We start from the raw sequence: 16,863 nt of genomic DNA, 5'->3' as shown, positions 1-16,863 counted from the left end.
TCTCCTGTTGGAGCTGTTCCTCTTTGGCTCAATAAGTAAAGGGACATTGGTCCAATCGGTCACTCAAGGAACAACTTAAGCATTTCAGTTGCTTGTCCCCAGGAGAGGGGTTCTCAGCGGTGGATCCCAAGCAGACAGGCACCTAACTATGAGAGGGGTGAGGTGTAGCAAACCCCCTCGTCAGTAGTTCCCGTTGAGTAGTGCAGGCAGCTCCCCACCTGACATGCTAGCTCTCATGGGTTGCATTCTTAGGCGCCTAATTGACTTTCTGTGGATCCCATCGCTATTCCAAGGGTTATCGTGGTGCCTGAAAGCTTAGTTGCTGTGTGATGCCTATGTCCTTTTGTGGGTCTAGCCCTTAGTTTTTTATGCCCTCTTTTGCTGTCAGCTAGGGCTAACAATAGCAGCTGTTATATTGCTCTTGCTCAGCAGGCCAGATTTTAAAAAAATATAGAAATAAACCCCTTTTATTTTGACTATGGGAAACAAATGACGGGCTAATCGCAGGAGTGGCTAGGAATAAGGACCGGTAGAAGGAATAAATAGCTGCTGAGACTGATGGAACAGCAGAGATGAAGGACGGCTTTCAGTCACTCCTCTCCCCCAAATGAGGGCTCCCGGGACATGGCAAAGGAAGAAGCAGAGCCTGAGAAAAGGGGACAACTCCACCTGATCCTCTGCTGGCATTCCGAAGGGCTGCGCTTTCTCAGACTCCCACTGGCCCACAGGTGGGGAGTAAGATGAGTCGGTGATCAGCGGAGGAGTCAGATTAAAGGGCTGGTTTAAATAAGCTGACCGGAGAATGAAGTCAGCTCTTGTTTTATAGTAACTTTTAATGCCCTGGAGCGGGGCCACATACATATAGTGCAGTCTGGACGGTATTGGAACGATTTCTCTTTGTCATAGGACTTGTACTGCTGAGGGAGAGTCTCCATTAGTTTCCATGGGATGGGGCTTTGCTCTTGGATAAACATTCTAGCCCCCTGAAGTTCTGAGCTGCACCCAGCTGTACCCCGAAGGGGAACAACAGATCCCTCACAATACGATATACAAACGGTGTGGTTAGTATGTTTTCTGTGTATTCCAAGCCAAAATATATTGTCTCAGATGGCAAATTCTCTTTCCTTCTCCCTCCCTCCTTGAAAGATGCTCTTTTTAAACAAGGAGACATATGAGAATAGATTCCAGGGTAATTAGTTACCCAGAGTTTTCCAGACCAATAGCCTGCTACAGGAAGATTGCACTACTCGCCCCTAGATGGCAGTATTGTCCCAACTAGGGAGAGCTGTTCTGTAGCCCAAAAGGAAAAGTCCTTGATGGAATGATGATAGAAATGTAGCCGTGTTAGTCTGGGGTAGTTGAAGCAAAATGCAGGACAATGTAGCACTTTAAAGACTAACAAGATGGTTTATTAGATGATGAGCTTTTGTGGGCCAGACCCACTTCCTCAGATCAAATAGTGGAAGAAAGTAGTCACAACCATATATACCAAAGGATACAATTAAAAAAATGAACAAATATGAAAAGGACAAATCACATTGCAGAACAGAAGGGGGATGCGGGGGGGGGGGGGAAGGGGGAGGAAGGAAGGTAAGTGTCCGTGAATTGCTGATATTAAAGGTAGGGAGAGTGGGATGTTTGTGAGTTAATGGTATTACAGGTGATAATTGGGGAAACTGTCTTGGTAATGGGTGAGAAAGTTCAAATTCTTGTTAAGTCCTTGTTGGCAAGTGTCGAATTTTAACATGAATGACAGTTCAGAGGATTCCCTTTCAAGTGCAGATGTAAAAGGTCTTTGTAGCAGAATGCAGGTGGTTAAGTCATTGAGAGAGTGTCCTTTCTGGTTAAAGTGGCAAGAAACTGTTTTCTCTTTGTGATGGAATGAGCAATTCTATCCCATGGACACAGAACTGGCTTGGATTTGGAAAGGCGTTGAGGACCCACAGGTCTAGCTGAAGTCAATGGGAGCTGGAGGTGCACAGCACCTTTGAAAACCAGGCCCTGAAAAAGTGAGGGCGTTTGGGCTGGGGGTGAGCTTTTAGCAGCACTCCTGTATGTCCCTTCCCATAAAGTCACCCCAGAAAGGCAGCAGTAGAGTTCATTCAGCTCTGACCCACTGACCCAGACTGACTCCCTTTGAGCCTGCGCAAGTGCTGTAGAGGGAGGGAGTGATCAGTCAGGCAGACAAGACTGTCCTTCTCCTCCCCTCAGCTCTAGACCGATCTGAACCCCTTCCCCAGTTTCACAGGATAGTGCTGGACAAAACACAGCTCTTCTAGTGGTGTGGGATATTTAGCAGTAAGAGGTATTTTGTGTAGGGATTTTCTTTACTGGTAATTATCCCTCTTGGATTCTGTACTGTGGATTCAGGGAAAATAAATCTGACATCCTTGTCCAGGTTAAAATGATCTAGACAAACTGGACAAATGGTTTTAGGTAAATAGGATGAAATTCAACAAGGATAAACGCAAAGTACTCCACTTAGGAAGGAACAATCAGTTTCACACATACAGAATGGGAAGCTACTGTCTAGGAAGGAGTACTACAGAAAGGGATCTAGGGGTCATAGTGGACCACAAGCTAAATATGACTCAACAGTGTGACACTGTTGCAGACAAAACAAACATCATTCTGGGATGCATTAACAGGAGTGTTGTAAGCAAGACATGAGAAGTAATTCTTCTGCTCAACTCTGTGCTGATTAGATCTCGGCTCGAATATTGCTCCACATTTTAGGGAAGATGTGGAGAAATTGGAGAAAGTCCAGAAAAGAGCAACAAAAATAATTAAAGGTCTAGAAAACATGACCTACGAGGGCAGATTGAAAGAGATGGGTTTGTTTAGTTTGGAAAAAAGAAGACTTAGAGGGGACATCATAGTTTTCGGTTCCTAAAGGTTGTTACAAGGAGGAGGGTGAAAAATTCTCCTCCTCTGGTGGTAGGACAACAAGCAATGGACTTTAACTGCAGCAAGGGAAGTTTAGGTTGGACACTGGAAAATCTTTCTAACTGTCAAGATAGTTAAACCCTGGGATACATTGCCTTGGAAGATTGTGAGATCTCCATAATTGGAGATATTTAAGAGCAGGATAGATAAACACCTGTCAGGAATGGTCTAGAGATGGTGCTTGCTCCTACCATGAGTGCAGGGGACTGGACTTGATGCCATCTCCAAGTTCCTTCCAGTTCTATGAGTCAATCCTGATCCTCCGACTGTTGTGCTACAAAGCACCTACATCAGAGTTTGGTATTCTTGGACTCCAACAGTTCTTACTAAGAGAGCATCCACATTGTAAAAGCGCATTGAAAAGCAATCTGCTTTTTCGAAAGAGAGCGTCCAGACTGAATGGATGCTCTCTCGCATGTAAGTTGTGATTGCTATGGATGGAATGGCCACCAGGGCACCTGTGCTTTTTTCTCTTTCCTCTTCTTCTGAAAGAACTCCCTTTTCCCCATCCACACACGTCTTTTTGTGAAAGAGCTCTTTCGCAAAAGGGCTTCTTCCTCGTAGAATGAGGATTACCAATGTCGGAAAAAAACCCTCTGTTCTTTTGATTTTCTTGCGGAAGAACGCAATTGCAATGTGGATGTTCCTCAAGTTTTGTTGGAAAAACAGCTGTTTTTCCAAAAAACTCTGTAGTGTAGACATACCCTTAATGATCAGAAGGGAAGAATATCAGCTTTCCCAGGGTTAAAAGGTTGTTTACTGATAAGTAGTAGAGACCGCACTGTCTTCTAAACCAAGACCTGCCACAAGACTCGTGTTGTGCCTTCAGGCAAGTGACTTAAGCCAAAATTTTCAAACTTAGTTACATAAAGTAAAGAGCCCAAGTATGTGGTTTAATGTTCAAAGCTATCAATGGGACTTGTAGTGACTCAGTACAGCTGAAAATCAGGCCAAGTACTTAATTGGCACCCTACTTTACAATTGTTGGCCTTGATTCCTATGTCTTAGAACTTGACTTCACATACAAGTTGTACCATTTTTACCCTGCCTGTATAATTAAGATGGCACAACCCTCTTTTTGGGGGAGACAGTTATTCCAATGCATAGGTAGTTATACCAGTGCAGTGCCTTCCTGTATGAGAGTGAAAGTAAACACTACTACTCTAACGTACCATTAAACTGGTATAACTGCATCTGTGCTAGGGATCATATTAGTGTAATTGTATTGATAGAAAGTCACATCCCTAAAGGAAGTAGTTACACTAGTGCAAAAGCTGTATGTAGACCAGCTCTTAGTTTCCCATCTACAAAGTGAACTTATCTGCTTCCCAGAGTGTTGTGAAGCTTAATTAAGATCCTTAAAAGGACAAAGGTATTACATACATTCAGGGGATTAGTATAAATGTCAATGCGCTTTACAAGTTCTGACAAAATCACATAATGAATAACAAGACCTTTAACTTCATGTCACTTCCTAGCAAGATTACTTATAATGTCCGTGCTTCAAAATAGCAGCTGTTGACGTTGCTAATTTCTGAATATGCATAACAATCTTTTTTAGTCCGAACTGAAAAGACAGGGTGTATGTTAGCACTCCAACTCTTCCTTATCACCCAGCCCTGCTGTTTTCCTCATTATTCGAGTGCTGAGCTGGAGAAGTGCTGAGTATTTATGCCTCCCACAAAAATCAACAGGGGCTGTGAGTTGGGCCCTTAGTGAATTAAGCCAATGTATAAGGGGTTTTAATCTGATTAGCTGTTGATAATCCGGTGGTATCATGCAGTGAAAGCTGTCCAGCTTTATTAGGCAACCTTTCTAAGTTGGGTAACCCTGTTTGTCTGTTTCAGTAAAAAATGAAGAGTTTTGTGTCACCTTAAAGATTAACATTTATTTGGGCATAAATGTTTGAGGGCTGGAGCCCACTTCATCAGATGCATCATGCATTTAGTGTGGAGGCACATGTGAAACTGACAAGATGGATCAATTTCAGCAGCAGGTTCTATGGTGCCCGCAGAAACCCCTAGCAAGCCAGGCAAGGCTTTGAGGACCAAAGTTGGGAAAGTTGCAACAGCTCTGTTCCTTATGTACTCCCAGCACCTATAGACTTGCTCCCTTCCTCCCTCTTCTCTTCTGAGTCCAGGTCTGTACAAGATCAAAGGCAAGTTGCATCTGATGAAGTTAGCTCTGCCCATGAAAGCTTATATCCACATAAATGTGTTCATCTTTAGGGTGACACAGGACACCTTGGCTATGTCTACACTCGCGGCTTCTTGTGCCAGAAATATGCAAATGAGGCTAAGTGTGGAATATCACCGAGCCTCATTTGCATACCTAATGAGCCACCATTTTTGCAGAAGAGGCTCTTGCGTCAGAAGGAGCTGTCTACACTGCCCCTTCTTGCACAACAAAAACCCTCTTGCGCAATGCCTCTACACCGATAATTTTTCAGGAAGAACGGCATTGCGCAAGAGGGTCTTTCTTGCGCAAGAAGGGGCAGTGTAGACAGCTCTTTCTGGCGCAAGAGCCTCTTCTGCAAAAATGGCGGCTCATTAGGCATAGCGCTTACAGTCAAAAGCCCCCATCCTGCAAGGCGCTCAGCACCCCCATGGAACCCCACTTAAATCCCCATTATGCAGGACCCACCTGCATAGTGCTTATTGTGGGCTGAGGTTGGGGAGTCTGAGCCATGCAAGCGATCCATGCACTAAAGGGACTGCGTCAGGAGAATGGGGCCTACCCTCCCGTTCCCACAAAATCCAGAGAGGATAGTGGGACAGGAGAATATCGCTGGGCTTCACACACAGGGCAGGGGGCTGCATGGGTGGTTACAGAGTTTGAAATGCACCAGGGACCCCAGCGTTACAGATTTGCAAAGCAGGGAAACTATTCCTTCGTTGTGGCACTTAAGAAAGGAGCTGCCCCAGCAAACTTCGGAGGGAAGAATCCAGCGCTGGGAGGGAGCTGAGATCTCACACGTGTGGGGGGTGGTGATGCCTAGTAGCAGTGACTAACAAGCTGCAACACTTCGCTCAGGCGGCATTGCTTTCAAAGCGGGTGTTTTAAAGCTGAGACGTGAGCTGCACGGAAAGAGAGGAACCGATTTTCGCTTCCCACCTCGGCCGTGTAGTCCTCCCTGCTCCCCCAGAGAAGCCACCCGCCCTGTGCCCCCTGCAGCTGGAAGGGCAAGACACAAGGCTGTCCTTGAGGGCTGGCGGGTAGCTTCTCTGGAACTTCCAGGTTCTGGCTGGGAAAGAAAGTTCGGGTCCCAGGGCGCGCACACCTGGGCACGTGCTCCCTTGTTGCGCTCGGGGCTCAGGTAGAACTCTCCACGCCCACTTCCCTTGTCCAAATCTGGAGCCGCATCAGCCTGATTGACAGCAGTCCTGGCCCTGCCCAGCGCGGACAGCCCCCTTTGCTTTTCCAATCAGGAGGGACGGACAGGAGGCTGGGAGGGATTTCCTGCAGGGAGGCCGAGCGAGCGGGGGGGGGGGGGGGGGGGGGGGGCAGGGGAGGTGGCTTGGGGGAAGAGACTTTTCAGAGTTCCCATGAGGCGCCCTGTGAAACTGACTAGACGAGTCAATTTCAGCGGCAGGGTCGGCGGTGCCCGCGGGAATCCCCAGCAGGCCAGGCAGCGCTCGGAGGGCCCGAGCCGGAGAGGTGCAGCAGCTGCGCGCTCTCTGCAGCCCCAGCGCCCCGGGACCGGCTCCCCGCCTCCCGCTTTCTCCCCGAGTCCGGGATTGCACGAGATCAAAGGCATTTGTGGGTGGAAGTGGAGACCTGCTCCGGGCTTCTCTTACCCAGCTCTGCCTGCCGGAGTAGGGGCGGGGGGGACCAACGTGGCCGGGAAGGCGCTGGGTTCGCAACTTTGCCGCGAGGTGAGTTGTGGGGAAGGAAGAGCTGGGGTGGGCATTGAGGAGGACTTTCCCTTTTCCCCCCTGCTGGGTCATTCCTGCCTGGGCTGCAGCTTTCCGATGCCTCCGCTCCGCTTCGATCTGGAAATATTTGTTTAAACTCCCGAGTACACGGAGTTCAACTCGCCTCCCTTTGTCAGAGGAACGCGCGGCTGCCCCAGCTTAATTTTTCTGTGCTTTCGTAGAGTTTCGTCTGTTAAGAGAAGTGCTCCAGGTTGGCTCCCCCTCCCCCTTCGTTAAACGCTTCTCTCCCCCCCCCTCCTCGCTTTATAATCCCCCCCACTCGGCTTTTGTTGCATCTCGCTCCTTGTGTGGTCTTGGGCAAGTGCCTTGGACATCCCAGCCTCAGCTTACCCACTTGTGTTCGGAGGGGTGAGTCTACCTGAGAGGGGTTTTTTTTGGGAGGGGGATGGGGACTCGATCGCTCTAGGTCTGTGTAGTGTTTGGTAAAGGAGATGCCTCCACGCGTTGTTATGATTGTAGGGTGTTTCCATGATAGTAACATTGGCATCAGATTTTCCCCTTCTCAAGGCAGCGGGGTGTGGATAACTGCCCTTTGGGGTTGGGTTTTGTTTTAATTTGCTGATCAGCATCTCTACTCCTCCCCTTACATAATTCTACTGGTTCTCCCCCCCCCCCCCCCCAATTGTTTGATGAAGGAATATTTCAGATTCCTGGTTCTTCAGGTGAATTCCTGGGTGAAATATTAGCTTCCTCAGGTAGGGGGAGGGTGGTTTGCTCTCACGGTAGACACCGAGTCGCATTCCAGACTATTGCCAGTAAACACCAACGGGGAAAGTAGGGAGAAATGCTTCCAGCTCCGGACTGCATCTGAGACTGCTGCGCCCTTGGGAAGCTCCAGAGGGGCCGGCTGCTAACCCTTGGGGACCCAGAGTTCCTGGGGCCTCTTCTGGATCTCTGCAGAGCCTTGAATGAAATCGGAGGCATAGCTGGCATTCAGATGGGCGCCTGCTTCCTCAGTGCAGATTGACTTTGAAAACCCCCCAATAACCTTCACTTAAAAAAAAAAATCAAGTGCCAGCCTGTTCGGATGACATCAAAGTGAAGTGGGGTAAGAATGAAACCAAATAGCCGTTAGCAGGTGCAACATCTGAAGTTCCAGATGTTCTGTGAACCCAATGCACCCTTGCTTATGGCAAAGAATGGGGAGGATGGACAGCAGCGTTAGATTCAGGCCAAGTGGCTGCAACTTGATTTTTAAGGAGAGAGAGAGAAAGAGAGACCCCTACAGCAGCCTGACCTAGTAGCAGGGGAAGCGACCACCAACCTGAATTGATGCCAGCTTCCCCGCTTGTGATATGCAAGTTAGGAGCAACCTAGCTGTCCTGGGCTGAACCAGCCAGCATAAACTGAAGACCTGCCCTCACACCTAGGCTACTATAGGCAGGCAGGCGAAATCCCAGGTCTTACCAGGCAAGTCTGGGCACCCTTGCAAATCCATCCCTTTCAGCCCAGAAAGCAAACTGGCTTCTAACTTGTAGGACACGGTGCTGCCCCAGCTCTGGGGTTTGGAGACTTGGTGTCCGTCAATAATTCTAAGTGTGCCCAGCAGGGAAGAGTTTAACCCGCTGACATGGCCACCAGGTTTGAGTTTAGCTAGCAAATCTCTCCCTCCCCCCAGCAAATTAGTTCTCAGCTTTTGACCAGGGTGAAAAGATTTCCTGTCTGCAGGACCAGGAGGCTGCCTCTCCATTCCTGCTGACTGTGCAAACCCCCTCCTTGCCTTTCTGCGTCTATTGGTCTGCCAGGGTCTCCCCAAACGGCTCAGACCTAGGTGCCGCATCTGCTGGGAAGAGCTGCCTTGTCGCAGCCCAGCTTCCCTTCACTCCTGTGAGCAGGTCAAGCTCCTTGTCCACCAGGCAAGAGTTGTCCCAAGGTCTATGGCAGCCAGGACTCCAGGAGTGGGGAGAGTCCTGGCCAAATGTCCTCAACCAAGGGCATTGGCTGGTTCCATTCCATGCCCTGATCCGTATCAGTCGCCCTGGGAAACCCAGCAGCAAGGGCATTTGGCGATGCGGGGAGGAGCAAGAAGCCCAGTTCCACCAATATTGTCTTTGTAGACAACACCTTGCCAGTCACAGTATTAGCAGTGCCCCCTCTCCAACAGAGAGGCTGTCATTGCCTGGCAGGTGCCACTGTGCTACTGGGGAGAGTTGTCTGCCCTCAGTACTGTCCAGCAGTCGTGCACTGTCAGTGGTATGGGAACTGTTTTAAAAGTGGGACTGCTGAGCCCCCTAACCCCTGTCCACTCCCAGCTAAGGCCAGGAGCAAAGCCCCGGCATGTAGGGCTGGCAGCTGGGACCTCAGACGTGTGGCTGGAAACAGAGACCTCTGGCATATGGGGCTCAAACCGGACCCCAGCAGAAGAGCCACTGGTACATGGAGCAGTGCATGGGGTCAGGAGCCTGGGAGTGCTGTACACTCTCTGCACCACTAATTCTCACGCTTATGTGCGTTGATGGGTATCCCTTCTCAGGCACTGATCTTAGCTTTATTGGTTTGACCCTGCCCTTTCCTGTATTTTTCCAAGAGTCAGAGTCGGTGCTAATGCATGAGGGTGCAGGAGGCCAGTTTTGTCTTGCCCCTGACTTACTTTTTCATCACCTTTAGCCTACCTGGTTCTAACATCATAGGTACTTTCATATAACTTTCACAGCTGATTTTAAAATGAGGGTAGATTTGTCGTCCAAGTCCGTACAGCAGGACACAATATTATAAACTGTCAAGGATGCTGTTCCGGAGCTTTAAGGGAAGATCTAGGAAAATCCGTGGCTCAAGAGACGGGTAGCAGACAGTGGAGCATTGTAGCTCCAGCTTGCTGGTTCTAATCTGCCCCAGCTTGGGGCTAATGAAGAACTGTAGTGATCTGACAGCAGTTTGGCAGGTTTTGTCCATCTTTCTTCTTCCCTCTCTGACACACATTCCCCTTCTCCCAAGATTTCCTGCCAGCGGGAAGAGAAGCTGCCAGATGCATGGCTGAAGCAGGAGAGCAGTCAGGAACTGCATAGAATGTCACTTAAAAAACTTCATTGGAGGGTCAATCTAAGTTTAGAACTGGGAAGGGGGAGAATGGGGGGATAGGAATGAAATTGCGCCTGTGAGGCATTTCGAGGGGGGGAACCCCACTTTCTGGAAGACCGCCTGATGCAGCAGAGATGGAGACAGTCCACCATTGGGGAATTGGCTTGCTGGGACTGAATTACACTTTGTTTCTCCTCTGAGTACAGTCGCTGCCAGCTTGTGCCCAGCTCCTTGCCCAAGAATAGCCCCTTCAATGGGGCTCTTTTAAACCCTAGGGCATTGTCACTTCCTGAGGGCAGTATCTGTGTCCGCATGGCGTGAGGAGAGGTTCAATAGGGTCAAGGTGGCCTGACAAGGAGTAAGGGGTTGAAATGCCCTCTGTTGTTAATAGGCTTCCAGGGAAAAGACTGGAAACTCGTCAGTGGGATTCTTTAAAAGGTGGAGAAGAAGCAGAGGCGACTAGATGGCAGGGCACGCTCCTGTGCTGGCTGGTGGAGTGATGCTCGGGGAGACGTTCTGATTCCGAGGTGCAGGGGAGCTGGCAGGATTGCCGGGCTCCTGGGCCACATGTGCAGGGGGTGTGGCTCCCTGCTCCTGGAAAGGGTCTGGATGGCATGGTGCCCCACCCCCGCCGGCCGGAAAATACAGTACAGGGCTCTGGAGCACACCACCCCGCACTCCAGTGGTGATGCTAATGAATCCGTGGCTCCAGCTGCCACAGTGGCAGGAGCTCTGGGCCCTTCAGAATCACTGGGCCCCAGGGCAATTGTCCCCTTTACTTCCTCCTTCCCCCGGCCAGTGGGCTTGCCAAGGTGATGGGCGTATTGGTACCTACATGGGCACTGAAACCTATCGCTGATTGCAAGTAGGTTGTTACACTTTTCACTTCCATCACGTTGTTCATCTGAAGGTCGGGAGCGCTAATTACAGCTCCCCTAAGAGAGGGGATTTGTAAAGCCACATAGAGATGGGCATGGCACGGCACGGAGAGGTTAAGTGACTTGTCCAAGGCTGTGCATTAGAATGGTGGAGCTCCCTTGGGCTGCTTCTGAGTCCTGTAACCAATTTGTTCCCACTGCAGTCTCTCTCCCGTGGCCAGGGCTGTGCTGGGACAGGGGAGGCAGCACAGCCCTCATCTAGTAATTATGGAAACATTCTGCCTGCCTGGGCCCTATGCAGGCAGAACACTGCTTGGGTGCTTGCGGGGGGGGGGGGGCACTCACTGGAGGGTTGTGATCCCCCTTTAGAAAGGGTATAGAGAGCCCCCCAAATTGTTGTGCTGGGGGGGAGGCCAAAGCTGTGCCCAAGCTCTCATGCCTCCCGCTGCTGGCCCCATTGCCTCCTGCATGCGTGTGGCAGGACAGGGTGCTCTGGACCCTCCCAGTCATACTGGGGGGCCAGTCTGCTCTCCTGTTGCTTGTGCCCACCAGTCCAGCCACCCCACCTCCCGTCACCTATTGTCAGGATGTCTCCAATCCAGGCCTCTCCCCCTGTGCGCCTGCAACCCTTTTCACATGAGGCCAGGCTGACTCCTGCCAGGACTAAATATAGTCAAACTATTTGTTCTTTGGCGTGGCCACAGAAGCCGTCGCAATGGGCTGTTTTAATGACGCTGGAAAGTAAATAGCCTTTGAAACCTGACCTTGCTGTTGATGTTCACAGGTACCAGGAGCGCCAGGGCTTTGTGACTCAGGTGCCGAACGCTGCCCGGCGTAGGGGGTCTGCAGCGCGGCTGGCAGAGGTGCCACCGAGAGGAATGCCAGCATGAGGGGGCGAGCAGAGACACAGAGGATCTATCCCTTCCCGATGGAAAGGAGCATATAATCCCTTTGGGAAGAATTAGGGAAGCATCAGCGCAGCTCAGTCTGGTGCGAAGGAAGCAAAACATGACCCCTCCGTGTCTGGGAGCTTTACACAGGTTCGGCTAAGAGGCCAGACTCTCTCTTCTCAACACAAACTCTCCCAGCCCCCTCCTCTGAACTGCCTGCCTTTGTCTGGTGGGGCCCTGGGGCTGCTGGGAGTCAGTCCTCAAAGAGGGAAATATTTTGTTGTTTCATCGATCTTTAAGCAGACTGCACCCCCAGCTCCATCCCCTTCCAACGGACAGTGGCTCCTCGCTGCCTTTCTCCATTAACAGAGAGAGCTTTTTACAAAGGCTTTTTTATGTCCCGTGGGGTTGTAACGTATTTTTTTTGCTGGGCTCTTTCTCCCGCTGAGCGCATTTGGAGGAGTTGCTGCGTGGGCGCCCATGGCTTCATCAACCGACAGGCTCTGAGGACCCCTTCCTTGCACTCCCCAACCACGCCGGCCTGTCCATGATGGGGCGAGAGCAGGAGCTGATCCAGGCTGTGAAAAATGGGGATTTACCTGGGGTGCAGAAACTGGTGGCCAAGGTCAAAGCATCCAAGAGCAGTGAGTACCTTTTACCTCTTAATGCAGCTGCAGGGAGTTGAAGGAACCTGGGCCTTGCTGCCTCTCTTGTCCCTTGCTGTGAATTCTGCTTCTGAGGCCGTGCTACGTGACACCTCAGCGACAGGCCTGGCGCATGTGCCCTGGAGTGGGGACCGCTCTGCGGTCAAGGGTGGGAATCCAGCTTTTGCTAGTGATGTACAAGATGTTTCTGGTAGCATCTGTGTTGGAGCCCTGAACTGTGGAGGTGGGTTGGGGGAAGGGGGCAGCACCACCTTTATGGTGCCTGCTGGAGGGTCCTTGGTCACTGCCGCTTACTTCTGGTCAAATGTATCTTGGGAAAAATTACCATCCAGGCCAGTCAAGTGGAACCAATTGTCAGGCCTGGGGTTTCAGGCTGTTGCTCTGTTAATGTTTAACCCGTCGGTAGTGCCTGTCTCTTTCCTGGCAGCTGCAGAACTGGACTAGGAGTGAATGTAAGGCTGGTTGGGTGGGTAACCAGGTTATGAAAAAGGAGACGACCCCTGTCACTACAGCAGAGAGACTCTTGGGGACTGGGTATGTGGGTGTGTTGGTGGCCTGTTGAACAGGCGCTCAAAGGCAATCCCAATCAGTGTTCAGCAGCAGAAAAGGGCCTAGATGGAATATGGAGGTGGCAGGGGAAGGCGACACAGGTGGGAACTGGTTTACTGTGTACAGTGGAGACCAAGGAAAGCAGGATCCCTGGGAAGGGGAGGGGGGGAAGAATTACAGAGCCCCATGAAGCACAACTCTCCTTCTAGGGAACTACCAGCAGGAGAGGACAGGCAGTATTAGTAGGAAGCACCATGCTTGGAGTTGTGGGTGGTACATTGTTGCAGTCACTCCCCTGAGCATGCACTGATTTGCTACAAGATCACAACAGGCAAGATCATGTCTCCGTGGGATAGGGTTGCCAGATGGCTGAAACAAAAATACCAAACACCGCTCTCCTCCCGCCCCCCCCCCTCCCAAAAGAAGAAACACCGGGAAAAATTTTTGTTGAAGGGGGGGGGGGGGGGAAGGGAGGGGAGGACCAAAAAAAAAAAAAAGACTCCAAGAACCTGGATCACTGCTAGGGGTTACCAGGTAGTCATTTAAAAAAACAAACAAACATGCTTCATGGAAGGGGGGGGGGGACCGGCCAGGAAGGGAGTGGTGCTGGCTGGGAAGGGGCGGGGGGGCAAACGGGCCTGGCCAGGAGAGATTGGGGGGCCAACAGGAAGCAGGGCTGGTCGTGAGGGGCGGGGGAAAGGGCGGAACGGGGCTGGCTGCGGGATATCGGGGGCGGGGGGACCGGCCGGGAGTAAGGGGGGGCAGGAAGCAGAGCTGGGAGGGGATCGGGGGCAACGGGGGTGGCCGGGAGGAAGGGGGGGCGGGAAGCAGAGCTGGTGGGGGGGAGAGCAGCAGCGGTGCTGGCCGGGGAGATCAGGAAGAGGAACGGGCCAGTGGGAAGCAGAGCTGGGGGCGGGTTGGGGGGCCGTGGCGCTGGCCAGGAGGAAGGGGGAGCGGGAAGCGCAGCTGGTGGGGGAGTGGGTGCAGCGGCGCTGGCCGGGAGGAAGGGGGGGCAGGAAGCAGAGCTGGGGGGGGATGCAGGGGGGCAGGCTGGGGAAGATCAGGAGGGGAAGTGGGGGAGAACTAGCTGGTGGGGAAGGGGGGTGAGCAAATTGGCCGGCGGGGAGCGGGACTGACATGGGCACTTGCTGCCTGCCCCGTGCAGGCTACTGGTGACGCACGAGTGAGGAGGAGGCTTCCCCTCCTCTTCACACTCAACCAATTGAGGACTCCCGGCTGCAATCGCAGCCCCACTTCCCTGCTGGGACTCCCAGCCACTCCCCCATCCACGCCAGGCTTCCATCCGGTGCGCAGCCAGAAAAATCAGAAAATACCGGACATTGCATGTGTCCAGTATTTTTGGTTTTTTTTTACCGGACAGAGTGCGCAAGTACCGGACGGTCCGGTACTGTACCAGACACCTGGCAACCCTACCGTGGGAAAGGTCCTGGTTAGGAGCAGGGAAGAAACCCCTGGAAGATATTGGCCCCAGTGACCTATGGGGAGGAGGGAGACTGGGAGTTCCTGAGGTTTGAGGATGTAGAGAAGTAAACAAAAAACCAGGGTGTCAATAGACCTTGACAGCAGCCTGGGCCCAGAAACCCCCAAGTAGGATGGTATTAGGAATGAAACAGGAGTCAGTGGGAGGATGTGAATCCTACCCTACAGTGGGGGTTCTGGGGACAAAGGTTAAGATCTGAACTTCTCCAGAGGGTGGGGTGTCCGGTTCAGCTCCTCCTTCCCAGAGTAGCTGGGCTGTGCGAGACGGGGGATACCCAGAGCCTCTAGGTGCCCCAGAGTGCTGGCTGAGGAGAAGGAAGACTGAGCTATAGGAACAGCTCATCAGAATGTGGGGCCTCAGCAGAAGACGGCAGAAGGGAGTTGGAGGAAAGGCGAATGAACCGGACTAATCAGCTGAGTGGGTAAGAAGCCTTTAGGCTGAAGGAGTAAAACTGGGTAATCTAAGCATGTGAGGAAACTGAGCCACTGGGAAACAATTGGGAGTTGAGAGTGTGTCTGCAGGGGAAGTTCTGAATTTGCTTTATGGGTCCCCCTTGGACTCTCGTGGTCTGGGTTCGTGGGCAGGCGAGGGCAGAGAATCGTAGTCCGCAAAGGCATCCCGCTAAAATGCTCTTTAAGGCTAATGTTAAAAGCCTTAAACCAACCAGAAGGGGGCTGGATTTTGGATGGACTTTGGGCCCAAAGCATGGGGGGGGGGGGGGGAGTTAATGTAGACAGAACAGGTCCTGGTCCAGTCCCCCAGAGACAGATGATCACATCATCAAAACCGACCACGTTTAATGGAACTCTTGGCAGAGGAGCTAAGGACTGAATGGGCCACAGTGAGCCAGCAAACCTTTCACCCTGGAAGGGCTGGGGTGCAGCATACGGGAAGTTTCCCTCCTGTGGCCTGTGATGTGCTTGTGCTATGGATACAGGCATCTCGTTGCTGGGTCGGTCGGTCGCTCCTCTCATGAATGCAAAAGAATTCATGTTGAAAAGCTTCATCGCAGGAGAAAAGTATGTGTGTGGGGAGGGGGAAGGGGGAATAATTGAGGCTGACTTGGAGAGACTAAGAGCAGCTCAGGGCTGTGTGTTCAGTGCCGGGGAATCTAAGTTAGTGAGGCTGGGGATTATAAAAACAAGGCTGGGATAAACTCTGCTGGGTCAGACACTGCAAAGCTCCGAGGGAGGAGGAGGTGGGGAGGTTAAAGTTTTAAAATCCACAGCGCTGGGGTTAAAGAAACAAAACGCACCCGGCACCCAAGGCAGATTTGGAAACCGTTTTCTAGTCAGAACAAGGAACTAACCCGGCCCCATTGAGAACATCCCGGACAGGTCTGCTCACCTGCTTCTTGCAAGGTCAAGTGTCATAGGGCAACCTGAATGAGGCAGGCTTGGTGGAGGGTCACGGGGTCAGCTCTCGGGAGGGAATAAGGCTCTACCTTTCAGAGAGAGCTAGTGATGCCTACAAAGGGAGAGCATTGTTAAGGAAGGGCTGAGAGTCAGGAATTAATTTCTAATCTATCTTCAGATTAAATAATGTAAAGCAGGAACTGGCACAGCTGGTGTGCTTGGCTTGGCAGAAGCCTGAGGAGGTGTATCGTGCAATGGGCTAGGAGGGGAGAGAATGAGGCTGGCCTCCCTTCTAGGGTTTTAATCACCCAATGACTCTCAATCAAATGCAGTCGGGGGGTGTTCTCTGTTGCCCTACTCTGGCTTTGTCCCCTCCTTGCTGCCCCTAGGGACTGAGCCCCCACCAGACATGGGCTCAGTCTCTTACATGGTGGCGGGATAGGTCTGAAGTTTTCCCTGCTGCATGGGGCTCTGTCCTTCCACCTGAGGAGCCTTTTACTCCCAGCCCCTTACGATTCTCTCTCTCTTTCTCTCTCTCTCTCGTGGTTGAGATGCCGGGCGAGCAGAACGTTCGCTGCCTTTTGCTGCTCATTAAAGCGCCTTTCCATATGACAGACCAAGATGCTGATTTTTTAAAATCCCTCCAAGAGTCCTTCTGCTGTCTCAGTGGATTCAGAGCCGCAGCTCTGTGATTAGCCCTGGGGGATCTCCTGTGCCTAAAAAAAGTCGCTGCACGTAACCAAGAATCAAGCGCCAGTCCCGGCAGCGGGAACTTCAGGGACACACAGTTACATATTCAATGTGCATATTCTTAGGCAGTGCGTGGCTTGGAAAACGTTGGTGCACAAATGGGTCAGAGGACCTATTATTTCAAAGCCCCCGGGGCACGTAATTTTTTTTTCCGGGGGGTGAGAGCACAATAATCCTGCAGCTGTATGAGGCTGAGGGACATCAGTACGATATTGTAAAGCCCTGGGCATGGAGAATGCCAACTGCTGTAGCTACTTCTGAGAGTGGGACAAGCCTCTTTCTCAAACCATATACCTCCAGGGAGGGCGTGGGCCGTTCCCTGTGGGCCCAACCGCGGTTGGGGTTGTTTGGAGCAGTCTTAGAAGTTTTAATTTCC

At 51.6% G+C, this 16,863-nt stretch overlaps 1 protein-coding gene across 6 annotated transcripts in view; it reads left to right on the top strand.

Moving 5' to 3' along the window:
* CASKIN2 (CASK interacting protein 2) overlaps nt 1-16,863 on the top strand; it is a 139,230-nt gene that overhangs the window by 45,015 nt on the left and 77,352 nt on the right. For 3 of the 6 annotated variants that reach the window (XM_075903684.2, XM_075903683.2, XM_075903678.2), the window contains exons 1-2: nt 6,453-6,821; nt 11,562-12,311. In XM_075903684.2, coding sequence (XP_075759799.2) covers nt 12,215-12,311 — 97 coding nt within the window. In that variant the 5' untranslated portion in view covers nt 6,453-6,821; nt 11,562-12,214. Of the gene's footprint in view, nt 1-6,452; nt 6,822-11,561; nt 12,312-16,863 lie in introns of those variants that run through there. The other 3 variants (XM_075903680.2, XM_089771930.1, XM_075903681.2) reach the window with 1 other exon arrangement.

Source organism: Pelodiscus sinensis, chromosome 20, assembly GCF_052426305.1.
Source record: "Pelodiscus sinensis isolate ZL-2025 chromosome 20, ASM5242630v1, whole genome shotgun sequence".
Lineage (NCBI taxonomy): Eukaryota > Metazoa > Chordata > Testudines > Trionychidae > Pelodiscus > Pelodiscus sinensis.
The sequence above is the reverse complement of the archived record's forward strand: the minus strand, read 5'-3'. Positions and strand labels throughout refer to the sequence as shown.